Source organism: Chiroxiphia lanceolata, chromosome 1 (genome assembly GCF_009829145.1).
Source record: "Chiroxiphia lanceolata isolate bChiLan1 chromosome 1, bChiLan1.pri, whole genome shotgun sequence".
In the NCBI taxonomy this organism is placed as follows: domain Eukaryota; kingdom Metazoa; phylum Chordata; class Aves; order Passeriformes; family Pipridae; genus Chiroxiphia; species Chiroxiphia lanceolata.
Genome location: NC_045637.1, coordinates 100600522 through 100613696, shown reverse-complemented (window position 1 = coordinate 100613696; position 13175 = coordinate 100600522). Strand labels below are relative to the sequence as shown.

General features: G+C 38.3%; 1 protein-coding gene across 1 annotated transcript in view; it reads left to right on the top strand.

Moving 5' to 3' along the window:
- The window catches only part of LOC116788554 (amphiphysin-like), a 126854-nt gene that overhangs the window by 49211 nt on the left and 64468 nt on the right, over positions 1-13175 (top strand). Inside the window, 1 exon segment of the mRNA XM_032691502.1 lies at positions 10782-10862. Coding sequence (XP_032547393.1) covers positions 10782-10862 — 81 coding nt within the window.

Sequence of the window (13175 nt, the reverse complement as noted above, 5' to 3'; positions counted from 1 at the left end):
ATTTACTTAAATTCTCTGATCCAATGAAATCATATCATCAGAGCTAAATAAACAAGACTCTGCTATATATAACCCATGGAACTAGACAGTGGGAAAATGCATGTACACTTTTGAATTCAAGGTCTTTTATAATGAATGTGATCTTTATATTTGACCATGTGACTTGAAAACTTTTTGTCTTTTTTATTTTTTTGACTGCCAGCAGCCAGGAAGAACATCATATAATTGCTGTGAAAAATCCAGAGAGACGGTGTGTAAAAGACAAAGTTGTCTTTTTCCATGTAGAATTTAAATGTTTGATTAAGAAATGAAACTGTGGTAGCAACAAATAAATTACAAATTTATATTTGATATCTCTCTTCTTGGCCCAGGAAAAATTTGATTAATTTTGAGATAACAGATTGCCTGTCAGGGATCACTGCTGAGGATTTTGGTACCATAAATCATATTAGTTTCCTTGTGGAAGAAGGAGCTTTAGTGGCCTTTCTGTACAGGAGAAAAATTGTTTATTGTGTTGTGACTGCTTCCAGCTTAAAAAGATTTCTGTGCTAAATGTTTTTGTAGTTGATTTTAATGTTCTATTGATGAGATCTCAAAAGTTAATTTTTAAAAAGTTCTATAGGCAATCTACTCCATTTTCAGATAATGTTCCACATCTAGTTTGAATACTTTCAAATTGAAGTTTTGTTAATGCAATTGTTTTATATTTGATTCTGTGGGGTTTTTTTCCTTGGGAATATGGTGAAAAAAATTTTTCAAGTGGCTGCTTTAGCCTTTTTTCCCTAGTTCTTAGGGACCAGGACTATCAAGTAAATAGACAGCGAAAGAACTAGCTGGTGACCAGGTGAATATAGGTATCAGAGGTTAAATTATTAATCACGGCTCTTTGGTAGGATCTTCAAACAACTCAAGATGATCATCCCCTTGTCTTCAGTGCTTTGGAGGGCAGAGGGTCAAATAGTCTCTTGCTTTGAAAAGCTTGCAGCCCAGATGGGGCCCAAAGTAGAAGACTGGGTAAATGAAGTTGTCACATGAAGTGAAATGCTATCAAGGCAGTAAATCAAATATTTCTTTGATTGTTGATGTTTTTTGGAGGGAACAGTATTAAGGAAAGTGTCTTCTTTACAGTAAATATATAGGGCAAACCAAAGGGGAGTAAGAAAGCAAAGGAACTGGTAAGAGAGAGGGAAATATAATGAGGAAAATGTAAGTAAGCCTGAGTGCACAGCTTGTTTCCAGAAGGCTGAGACATGCTGGTCACTACTAGAAAGTTATTCAGGTACTTTTCAGCTAGATGAGTAAAGTATAGGCAGAAATAACAACTGGCAGGATTATTTTTTTTTAATTCAGCAGAGTGGTGTTTTGATTTCTTTGGGATGCAGTAAAGGACACAGAAATTCAGCCAAAGATATTACTGCTAATTGTTCAGGCAGTTAAATTTAGATCTTGTTCAACCAAAAGAACTAATCAATGTTTCCAAGAAGTATGAGAGCAACAATAGCCAGAGAAGGGCAAAGAGATTGTCTTTCCAGTTCTTTAAGCAACCTTTTTGTCTAGCTCTTCTGTCTAGCTCTAGTGCAAATATTCTGAGCACAGCAAATTTTTGTACTATAAAACTCCTATTCAGAGGAAGACAGCCCAGAAGTTAAGATGCTAGTCTATAATAATCAGATTTTGGTTTACAATTAATGTCCTCTGAACTTGGTGTAGAAGTTACTAACCTTTCCTGTACCTTTTTTTGCCCAATGGTAAAGTGAGCAAAGAATGAACCCTTAAACAATTTTGTGAGGAAAAAGAACATTCAAAAGTTTGAGGATCGTAGCTGTTGCTATGCTAATAGCGTAGTTCAATTCAGCAGCCTGAGTTGTAGGTTGCTTGAGTTGTATCCTGTCTTGCTTCAAGCTACTATTCCAGAAGACACTTTCACAGATTCTATGTCGTGTTTTCCATCTGCACAGACGTTTCCCATCTGTTTGAGACATCCTGTGCCATCTGAGATGCCTACGGGAAGACAAATGAATCAAACCCATGTTTTCTCAAAGTTGATTCTTTGGTTTTAGCTTGGTCCCTATTCTCTCATAATGGTTTGACTCCCTCTTAGTTCTTCCTTTGATTTCTCACTCTTTTTTTCTCTCTACACCTTGGTCTGTGTTGTTTATTGTTTCTTTCCATTCTGTTTTCCTATTTAAGCTACTTTCCATGAAAAGCATCATTCCAGCATCTCTACTTTGATTCTGTCCTATGTTATATTGACTGGTCCTCTGTTATATAGTCTAGGAAACAGCTTGTTAATTTTTTGAAGTACATGGCAGTTCTTTGAAGCTCTGCCAGGTTTTCACATCCACTGGGGATAAGCACCTTTCAGAATACGTGCAGAGAGTGTCTGATGAGCCACCTTATCATGTGGGAGAGCCCTATAGCATTAAGCCATGTGAAGTTCCTAACACACAAGCAGGAGAAGTCCCTAGCAGTACATTGTCGTAGCTGTGAGTATTCCTTCCCTTCTCATAAGTGAAATGAGGCCTTTGCAAACTTGAAAGCTCATCCTTCAGTCTCCTTAAATTTTTACTGCCCAGCTAAGTTTTACTCTGGACTTCTTAGGATCACACTTAATGCAGAACAGCCTACCTACTACTGTGTTAAATTTTGCAAGGGTGCATACTTCTAGTAAACCAAATTTGCTGGATGTTGCAAAGAAAAGGGTGAGCAAAGGTCTGCCTACACACTGTGGCACACTGCAATGGGCAAGTCAGTGTACTCTGTAAAGTACTTTCTGGTTTTAACCAAATGACCAAGGACTAATGTAGAAATCTGTGGCTTCATTCTGAAAGCAGTCATAATCTTGTTTATTTTGCCGCTCACTTTAGAGCATTTTTACATTATCTGGGCAATGATGTACAATTAGATTCTGTAATTCGTGGAAAGGTTACTATAATCATCTCTCATGGCATAGTGTTCACATCTGTCATTTAGGCTGCATTAGAAAGACCACATTTCCCTCTTTCAATTTTGATTAAGAGAATGTAGCTTATCATAGTGTTTTATGCTTGTCTGGATGTTATTCAATACTCTTCTTGTTTGTTAAGCAAACTGTTCCCGTGTGTCACAGTATTTTACAATACTCAAAGCATCAGCAAGCGAAAGCTTACAAGAACTTTACAAAATAAAAGCATTTGTAAGAGAAGTGCACCTTCATGCACAGCAAATACCTTATCAGAGCTTCCCCAGGACAGGAACCAGGACAATCCATCAATAAGAAAAATCCATCAGATCTATAAAATGTAAAGAGGCAACATCAGGAATTCATTGAAATGCAGTTTGTTAGTGGTTGGGAGAGGGTTCTGGAGGAGCATCACTGCGCGCTTGTCATGTATCTTCCCTAGGAATCTCCTTTTGAGGGGGTTTGGAGAGAGGTTAGTATATTACATGGACAATTGGTCTGGCCTGTAGAGCCATCTCTATGCTCTTCTGTACTAGAAAGTGCCTGGTACCTAGCAGCTACCCTCTTCTATTGCTTGGGCCATATTTCATGCATTCATGCAGTTCAGGATATGACTTCTCTTTGGCTTTGTGACACTGTACTACAGAAATTGGCTATGTTATATATTACGATAGCAATTGTGGAGTTGCAGTCCTCTACACTCCCAACTGCAGTTTACTGTGATGGCCTTTCTTCTAGTATGTGATCCACTGTGTCAAACTTGAGCAATGAAATTCAACTCTAAATGATGGGCAAATTAGCATTATTGTGCCCAATGTAAGAGAAGACTTTGAAGGAGGCTGGGGCACAATTACCAGTACAATAATAAAGATATAAAATACATTATGTGACAGTGAAGATTACCTATAATTTGATGAATGATCAGTTGTTCTATGTGGCATTAGTAATGCAAGTGTGGACAGAAAAAAGGAGTGGTAACTACAGATGACCTAAAGCTGATCTGGAAACCTCAGCTAAGTTTAGTCATTTTATAAGATCAGTAACAGAAACCAGCACCACACAAAGCAATTGCTTATCAGTCATGACCTTTATTACAGTGTCTTTCTGCATTTTCTGTAGTAAAAATCTCTTAGTAAAATGCTCAGTGTTCTGTATTAATCAGGTTTTCAGGCTTTTTCGAGTCTGTCAATGACAAAAGGATTTTTTTTTTTTTTCACAACCCACAAATGCAACAGATATTAATGAGAATAGAGGCTCAGGCAAACATTTGTCGCCTTCAGCTGTTGTTTCTGCAGGAACACAAGGGTGGAATAGCAACAGCAGTACAAGTGTAAGGCTGAGTTCTTGGAAGTATATGGCTGTATAGCATGGAAAATATGAAATTTAGTCAACCACTTGGAAAGGAGAAGCAATTGAGCCTGTTGCACCAGAGCTATGCTGGGATTGAAATATTCATAACAGAATTGAAACTGAGCAATACACTACCCTATCTCAGATGCAGGCATCTTAATTCTACTATATAATACTAATTTATACTTATTGGGTGTGTTCAGCACTTGAGAAAAAATAAGCAGTTTTTATAAAAATCCTATGTTATTATTTTTCTAATTATGAAATTCCATCTAATTTTTAATCCTACCATGTAACAATACTGAAAAATATCTCGTTGCCCATCTTTTATTGCAGACCATATTTTGAAATTTCAGTACTGAAGTGAAATGAAGGTGACATCATGACAAAAAAAATGATTTGTTTTGTTATTAAATGCCACCCAAGTAGATCTTGAGTAGTTAGATATGAATGTTACCTCTTTGGAGAGGAGACTTTGTATTAACTGGACTAAACAAATAGTTTGATAAGCTCTATACTTACATATCTTTAATCCACTCCACTGTCTCTTCCTGTGCCTCTTTGCAGTGGAACATCCAAGTAGCATCCTTGTAATGATTCTCTCTCTGGTTTCACTTCAGCTACCCATGTGCTAACAATGAGGAGGTGGGAATCTTATGTGGCTTCAGTAAGTCTTGAGTATTCTACTTCTTGTGCTTAACACCCTGCTGTCATGCTTGGGTGAGAGTCAGTAGATAAGTTTTGAAATTAGTTCTGCACCAGGCTTCATACTTCAATATGTTGTCCTCCTAGCTAGCTTTTATTTCTGGAATAAACAAGGTTTCTTAAACTTTGCTTCTACACTTCTCAAATACCAGCTGAGTATCATGGATCATGCTTAATTTTTCTATTTTGACACTTTTTTTAATGGTTTTGTGGTATTGGATGCTTTGTATAACATCCCATCGCATGAAAAAAAATTGTCTTTTTAATCATGGGTGTCCCTGGAAAACTGCACAGGTTAGTCGTGCAGCCCTAGTATTTCTTTTACAGGCTGTAGAAGAGTAAAGTACTAGGAAAAAAAGTATGTTGTGGAATGGTGTTGTAAAAGCATTGCAGAATAGTGTTATAGATGCATGAGTTTGCATCTGTTGAGATCCAGAGCACTTTGCTGTTTTCGAAAGATTTTGGACAGGGAGTCCATGACAATGTTTTTGGACTGTTGTGAGTGTTTGTTTTGCTTTTCATACTGGCGTTATTCCGTTAAATTCCCTTAAATAGTGCTACCTGTGGCAAGTTAGATTAGCTTAATTTTTTCAGTATTTTAACAGTCCTGGGAATTTCTGATGAAGTCTTCTCCTCGATAGCCATGTCTGAGCAGTCATGTCTTCCTAACCTGAGTGGTTTTGAACGTGTTGGTTGTGTGTGATGTGTGACTGGAGGTGATGTATGTTGGGATGGCTGATGAGGTCAACTCCTGTCCAGCCAGCTGCTGCTCTGCAGGAAGCTGAGCTGCTCTTGAGGCAGCTCCTGGGTGGCCACAGGCTACATCAGAGAATACGTTTCAGGGTTTTTTGGTTGATGTTGGTTTAGGGTTTTTTGTGGGGGCTTGGGAGATTTTTTGCATTGGTTTTGGGTTTGGGCTTTTGTTCATCTATTTATTTATTTATTTAGTTTTATTTTTTTCTTTCCCTGAATTGCCATAGTCTTGAAAACTTCTAGGGGAGGATGGGTAGGCCTGTCAGGGTGGTAGTCTCAGCAGCTATTAAACACTGTCATTCTTGCCTCAAGACAAGAGTTTTCAATGCAATCAAGCTTTCTCAAGCTAATCTGTAATTTATTTTATTGTATTAGTTTCCTTTCTTTGATACGTTATGGACACTTATCAACATTCACATTACAATCACTCTGAAGTTGATCATTTGAATTCAAGTTCCTCATAGAACTGAATGTATTATTTGATAAGTAAAAGCCCTTAAAAGACTAAAGGGAAACTCTGTAGTCTTATATCTTCTGAAAGTTTGTTGAAGATGCAGCATCCCCAAATGGGGATTCTTGCATTTTGTATCTAGAAGTGTACTCATGATGACATTTATAAATGATATCAGACATGCTTGGTGTTCTTACTCAAATGCTATGTGTTAGTGTGGAATTTGCCATATGTTATGTCAGTACCACATTGTCTGACAATTTGTCTCTACATGTATTTACCTGACAACATCTAGGTTTATCATCATATCAAATTTAGCTTTTACTTCATTCTCAGTGCTAATTGGACTTAACTATATTCTTAGCAATATATATAATATATGCCTGGGTCAACACTGATACCCATTTTAGATACTTTTGTTTTTTAAATTTTTTTAATGTTATTTTAAGGGAAAACTTACTGGTAGCTGATTTAGTTTAATTATATTAAATGAGGCAACTGGATTTTTTTTTTGATAGAGTGATCGGCTTTTTAAACAATCTTCATAAGACTACAGAAAACTTGATATTGAGATTCCGTTCATGTCTCTTTCTTTAATTTTTAAAATTTATTTTATTGTAAAAGGTTAAAGGCTGTTCCTACACATTGATAGATGTTCTCAAACCTAACCTCAAATGTTGTTTCTCTGTATGGGCATGCTAAGAAAACAAAATGCTAGCCACCTGCCTTCACTAAGTTCTGGCCTCATTCAAGCCCTACAGGCCACGGAATGTTTAGCAACATCTTTGGTTCCTCTGCTCTTTTTTTTTTCCAATACTTGCATACAAATCCATAATATGGGTTACCTACGACGTGAACCTAAAATAAAATATTTGCCACTTATCGGTACAGATCCTCTTTCTTTGGCATGTCATAGAGCCCTCTAAGGCTTTTGTGAAACACAATCTGTCTACCCTTCTCCTGTCCTCATGGGCCACAATAAACTGAGCTATTCCTGTTACTAAAGCTAATGCTTATCTATAAGGGTGGTTGAACTGGGGCTTAAGGGGGAGGTTAGGCATGTGCTGCTCCTGAGCACAGTCTTCCTTTTACCATTGCTTTCCAATAACTTGGGTGTTTCAAGTCTGTTTTCTCTTGTTCTAAACTTAGTGCTAGTAGGCTATCTACTTGCCTTTTCCTAATCCTTGTCCTAGACCAAAGCTTGACTCTAACCGAGGTACTCTATGTAATAAAATGAATGCATTTAAAATTTATTTCTGCCTGTCTACGATGGGTGGAGTTGGAGTTATAGACCTGCTATTAACCCCTTCAGTTAGAGGAACCCATATGTAGGCCAGACAAGCCTTCACTTGGCCTTAACTCTACTCCAAAGACACCCCATAGGTGCTCACGTAACTAAACAAAAATAAACTAACTATAGACTTCTCTTGACAAGAGACTTCCACTTTGAGACAGAAGTGCACAAACAACTGCTGGAAGGTGAGTCAGTTTCTAAGACTTACCTTCAGCCTGGCAACTTCTCTGTTTTAGTCTTTATCACCACGAGTAATAAAGTTGTGGTTACAATTGGGTTGGTTGTAAAAGGCTGAGCTATACAATCAGTGGTGCATGGAGTTATATGGATGGGACGGACCTGTGAGGAATAGTTTATTTTAGCCCCAGTCTGCTCCACTGTCTCCATATGGAATTGTGGGCATGGGATTAGGATTGCATTTAGGAAAAGAGTAAGTGAACCCCAGTTATCTGTGTACATGGCATGGGCTACAGGACTTCCATGAGAGTAAGTTTCTTTAGCTAATTCCAAGCCTCTGGCTTGGAACTTTTATTTCCAACCATATGACATATCTGTAGTTCTGATCTGCATTAGGAAAATTGAGAAACTATGTTATTAATGATTGTTTAATGGAGCTCTGGTTTAAGATTAGGGTTGGTGTTTGCAGAGGCTAAATTGTAACACTGCGTCTTAGTCTCATTTCAGCTAAATACCTGTAGAGAAATTGTAAGTTGTAGATAGGATAAAAAACCCCCCCAAACCGTAGGAGGTAGGTGCTGTAAGAGGTGATTCCCTTCTGAGCCTTTCACTGTTGGACCTGAGTGCGCATTTGGAGACATGGATGTGTGTTGTTGATATTTTGGGAAAAAAAGAGTCTATCGTGACAACTTTTCTTGCTTTAGTTTGTTATCTATGTTATGAATTGCTCAGACTACAGTTAACATGCTTGCTACTTCTTGCTGTGAACATAGTTTGAATGTATTGCCGTGATCAGGAAGCTTACCTGGCAGCCAGCCCTTTGAAGAGGAGATGTTGGATTTTCAGAAAGCCACCTGGTGCAGATCAAAGTTACGGGCAGACTGTTAGTCTCGCTGGTGCCAAGGAGCAATGTGATGATTCAAAATATTAAATTAAATGATTCCTCTGTAAAACTATCTGTGATACTTATTAATATTTTATGAAGAGGTTGGTCATGATAGTGCATGAGGTTTCTGGGACTAGTCAGCAGTTGTAAAAGCAACCCAAAATGCCCATATATGCCAGAAAATGAACATCTCTATTGGCAGCAAAAGGCTGGTCTTTGCCTTTTTTTCTTCTCTGATATCATTCTTTCTATCTTTCTGCTGTAAATATGTCAAAACTTCCTCGATGTTTCACATACCATGTCCACAGGTATGTGAGAGACTGGATTATTATATTAATTATTGGCTCGGACCAACTCAAGTGTGTGTATGTAGGGGAGGAAGGACAGAATTTCACAGAAGTGAGGTGATACCCTGTCCCAGCCCCTGCAGTCAGTGGACAACCCCCGAGCACTTGTCAGTCAAATGCAGCCCAGGAGCACTGCCCGCATCCCACCTCGGAGCCCCTGACCCAGCCCAGGATTGGCTGGCACAGTGGGAGCACCGCTCCTTACCCCACCCTGGAGCCCCAGAGTGGCCAGTGGGCTGGGAGTCCCACCTGGGAAGGGTGGCCAAAGGGGACCAGAGCATAAAAAAAAAAGCAGCAGCAACTTGGTCTTCATTTTGGCTTGAGACCTACGACCTGACCTTGTGGAAGCTGGACTTACACAGGACTCCTGGTGGTAGCTCCTTTCTTCTTACTTCTGCTCTTTCTTTACTACTTTCTTAATATTTTGGGTAACTTGGATTTTGCTACGTTGTATGGGTTAGCATGTGCTAAATCAATGCTTTGTGGAATGGTTTGTTTCGGTTGCCTGTTACCCTTTAAACTTTTGCCAAGACCTCTTGTTTTCTAAAGTTTACCAGTAAAAGCACCCTCTGAGAAAATGTGGAGCTTTTCTCCTTTGCGCTCTGTCTTAACATGGTTAAAGAGCTGAGGGCTCTTCTGAAGATTTGGTGGGCAAATTTTTGGAACCTTACATATTTTTAAGGTAAGACTCCCTGGGTGAGCTCGTAGCTCCAGTCCTAGGGTCTTACAAGGTGACATTGTATCACCTTCACAATCACCCTGACCCCGGGTTTCCACTGTAGCAATGCTCATCACACCTTTGTGCAGGCTGATTTTGTGGTGTGGGACTGGCTGGGCTTGGGAGAGGAAGGTGGTCAGAGAGAGAATGTAGCAGTACTGGAGCTGCATGTTCTTTGTTTTGAGAAGAACAGATGATGTGATGCTTATATGTTTATTCATAGTATCTGTTAATTGCTACTGTTTCAATTTCCTGGGGTTGGTGGGTTTTGTTTTGTTTGCATTTGTTTGGGTTTGGTTTTTCCTGTGAAAATTGAAAGTTTGGTCAACTTGTCATAGAAGAGCAATCTGAACATCACTTTGTGATGTGGTTCGGTCCCACATACATGTAGTCTATAAAGATTAAGGGGTTGCTTAATAAGCAGGGTGAAGCCTATTTGCAGCTGTAAGTCTTTAGTATTAAAATGAGAGGATAGCGATGGCATTTAATAATAGAATGCATTTATTATAGTTAAATACAGTGTAAAGTGTAGCTGTGTCAAATTACATTTGAGGTTGCTGATTGACTATCTCTTATAGTATATTTATTATCTAGTGGATGACAATCCACTTCTGAATTAATGAGGTGAGAAAAAATGAACACCAAGTTTTAAATGAGCATCAGCTGTAACAATTTCTCATGCAGCCTTACACTTCTTTATTTTCTATGACTTTGTGTTGAAAATCATGCAGATAAGAATAATGTTCATACTGTTCGATGTAATGAACCATAAACAGAAGAAAAACCTAATGATTTTTTTTCTTTCTTTGTCTGAATTGAAGAAAAACTTGCAGTGCCAGCAAAATTCTCTCATTCTTCCTTGCTTTGAAACCATGGAATTCTTTGCTAAAAGAAAAGTTGCTTCACTACGAAAAACCACATCCCACCGAGGACTCTATACTTTGGAGTATATTTCCACACACACCCCATACTCCTGCTTTTGTCTTTTTTTATTTTGACAAAATAGTTTCTTGTGTGAACTTTAGAAACTGTAGTGCATGAACACACCCAAAAATAAAATGCTATTTAAGCCTAACTGCAAGAACAGAAGTGTTGAAAGTAGCAGAATTTTTGTTCTGTGACATAAGTATTAAATTATTCCTTTTTCCTTTCAATATAGGTACTTCAAAAACTAGGAAAAGCAGATGAAACTAAAGATGAACAATTTGAAGAATATGTTCAAAATTTCAAACGGCAAGAGGTCAGTTACTTTTTCAGTTTCTTTAATTGTGTCTTAAGAATTGCTGATTTTGAAGGTATTATAGGGTAACAGGTAGGATTTTTTTTGGTGGGTAGAAGATTTCGTTCTGCTGTTTTCAAACAGAAATAACGGTTGGATTTGTGCATGCAGAGGGCTAAAAATGGTCTGATAATAAAAGGACGTATTGTAATCACTTGTAGCAGCATCGTTCTTGAACTACTTGAGATTAACAGAGTGACAGCATATTTTCACCGATATAATTGAGAACAGAACCCAATCCCAACTAAATGCAACCTTGTGTTTGCCTTCTTACAAAGAGAAGTATTTCCTTGGTTTCATTTTGTGGATTACTTTCATCAGTGCTACATCATAATACTGTTTTTATAAGAAGTGAATAGTTTAGTAGTTTCAGTATGCGTATGTGTTGTAACATTCCCTGTGGGTGCTGGGGTCTGTGGTGGCAGTGCTGATGAAGCATTACAAGGGAGCAGTGCTCAATTCCTCTTTGTGTTGTGAACACAATACAGGAAAACAAAGGTGCCCCAAAGAGTTCATAATCTACTCCCAATGCAATCCTAAATTCTAATCCCAATTACTTATTGCTTTGTTGGACAGACTTTTTGGCTTCAAGGTGATAAATTGCAACTAATCATATAGTGCCTTTCTAGTACAAATTAATGCCTACCCCGAACTGCGGTAATACCACTGAGAAAATAGTCTTTTTTTGTAAGTATGAACTGTTGTATCTGTTGTCTTTGTGAGCTGTCATTTAGAGCTCCTGTAGAAAGGCACTGGAGGGTGAGAACTACTCCCACATATTTTACACAATGTAAAAGTTGGCTGATGTCACTTTTTGCAATGTCTCCTCTGAATCAGTCCTATCCATCACGTGCACTTTTCTCCTTTTCATGTAAACACAAACCGTGCATCCTGACTGCTATTATTAACTCTTTTGCATCTTATGGTCACTTAACCTTTATTTTCCTCTCTCAGTGTAGAAGAGAGGGAAGTTTCAGCTGCCACTGAGCTGTTGTCTCGATCTTTCCTCTTCAGCAAAGAGGAAAATGCTGGGAAGTAAAGAATCTATTTTTCTGAGAGTAAAAGAATCTATTTTTCCTCCCTCAAATTTCTTGAGGTCAGGAAGATAGTGGGAATTAATAGATCTGAAGAAGCTTTGAAACTCTGCAGAGATATTCTATTTTCCCGTTTCTTCCCCTTCCACTTTTTCAAGTCTTCTTGACTTCTTGACTGTCCGTATGTTGTTGCTTATCCTTGCTGTTGGTATCTCAGCTCTTTGCACAGCTAGTAGCTGTGTTTTTAGAAAGGTACATCTGTAAGGGTATTTTGGGTGTAGAAGGATCAACTTGAGCATCTCCATGAAGAAACAGAGTTTGTGGGATTTTTTTTTTTTTTAGTCCAAAATTCGGAGAGAAATTTAGAAAAAAAAGAGGTGAAAGAGAAAACACATCTTTTTTAAGCAAAATTGTGTCTCAAGTATTGGGTTTTTTCCGTCCTTTAGAGAGAATTTTCTGTAATGGTGATTTTCAGCTGAAAGTCTTGCCTAGTGGTAAGGAGGATCTTAGTATTACTTTTATTTTATTTCTTCCTCCTCGGATGTACAGAGAGACAGTAATAAACAGTCAAGGACTCTGCAGGAAACGTATGATGCTAAATCTAGATGCAAATGTGACTTGGGACCAGAGAGACAATTGTGTAGGGAGCACAGAGGGAACCACTACAACTCTTGGGAGGGGCACATGCAGATTAGGCTAGTTCCACTGGCACAAAATGAGAGAGACTGTTTCTGTATTTATTGAACTAGTTGCACATGCTTACTGTGCTTTCAAAGAGTTCAGTTGTGCTCAACTCTTCCAATACAGGGGGGGGGAAATGCTGCAAAAGTACTCTTTCTGCCATGGTCACCAATAGGAAGCAGATAAATTGCTTAAATTTTCTACGTTTAGTCCATGCTTTGATTTACAACTAATTAGCAATGCAAAGATATGAAGCATTACAATGTGCATCTGAATTATTACTTTACTAATGAATGACTTGCAGAACTACTGTCTTCTGTGAACTCAGGCAGCCATCTCTTCTTGCTTTACATTCAGTTCTGCTTTCAAGGTTAGTTTTGATACTCTAGAGCCTTTGGAAAAAGAAAAGTTAAATTCTAGATATTGAAGAGTAAAAAGGCTGTCTGGTTGAGTGATCCTTGAGCTGAGGTTCACCAAACTGTTGATGTGGCCAATCACGAGGCTTGCAAGCAGAACCACCCCTGGTAGAGGCTTCCCATTTATTTCACTTCCCTCTAGG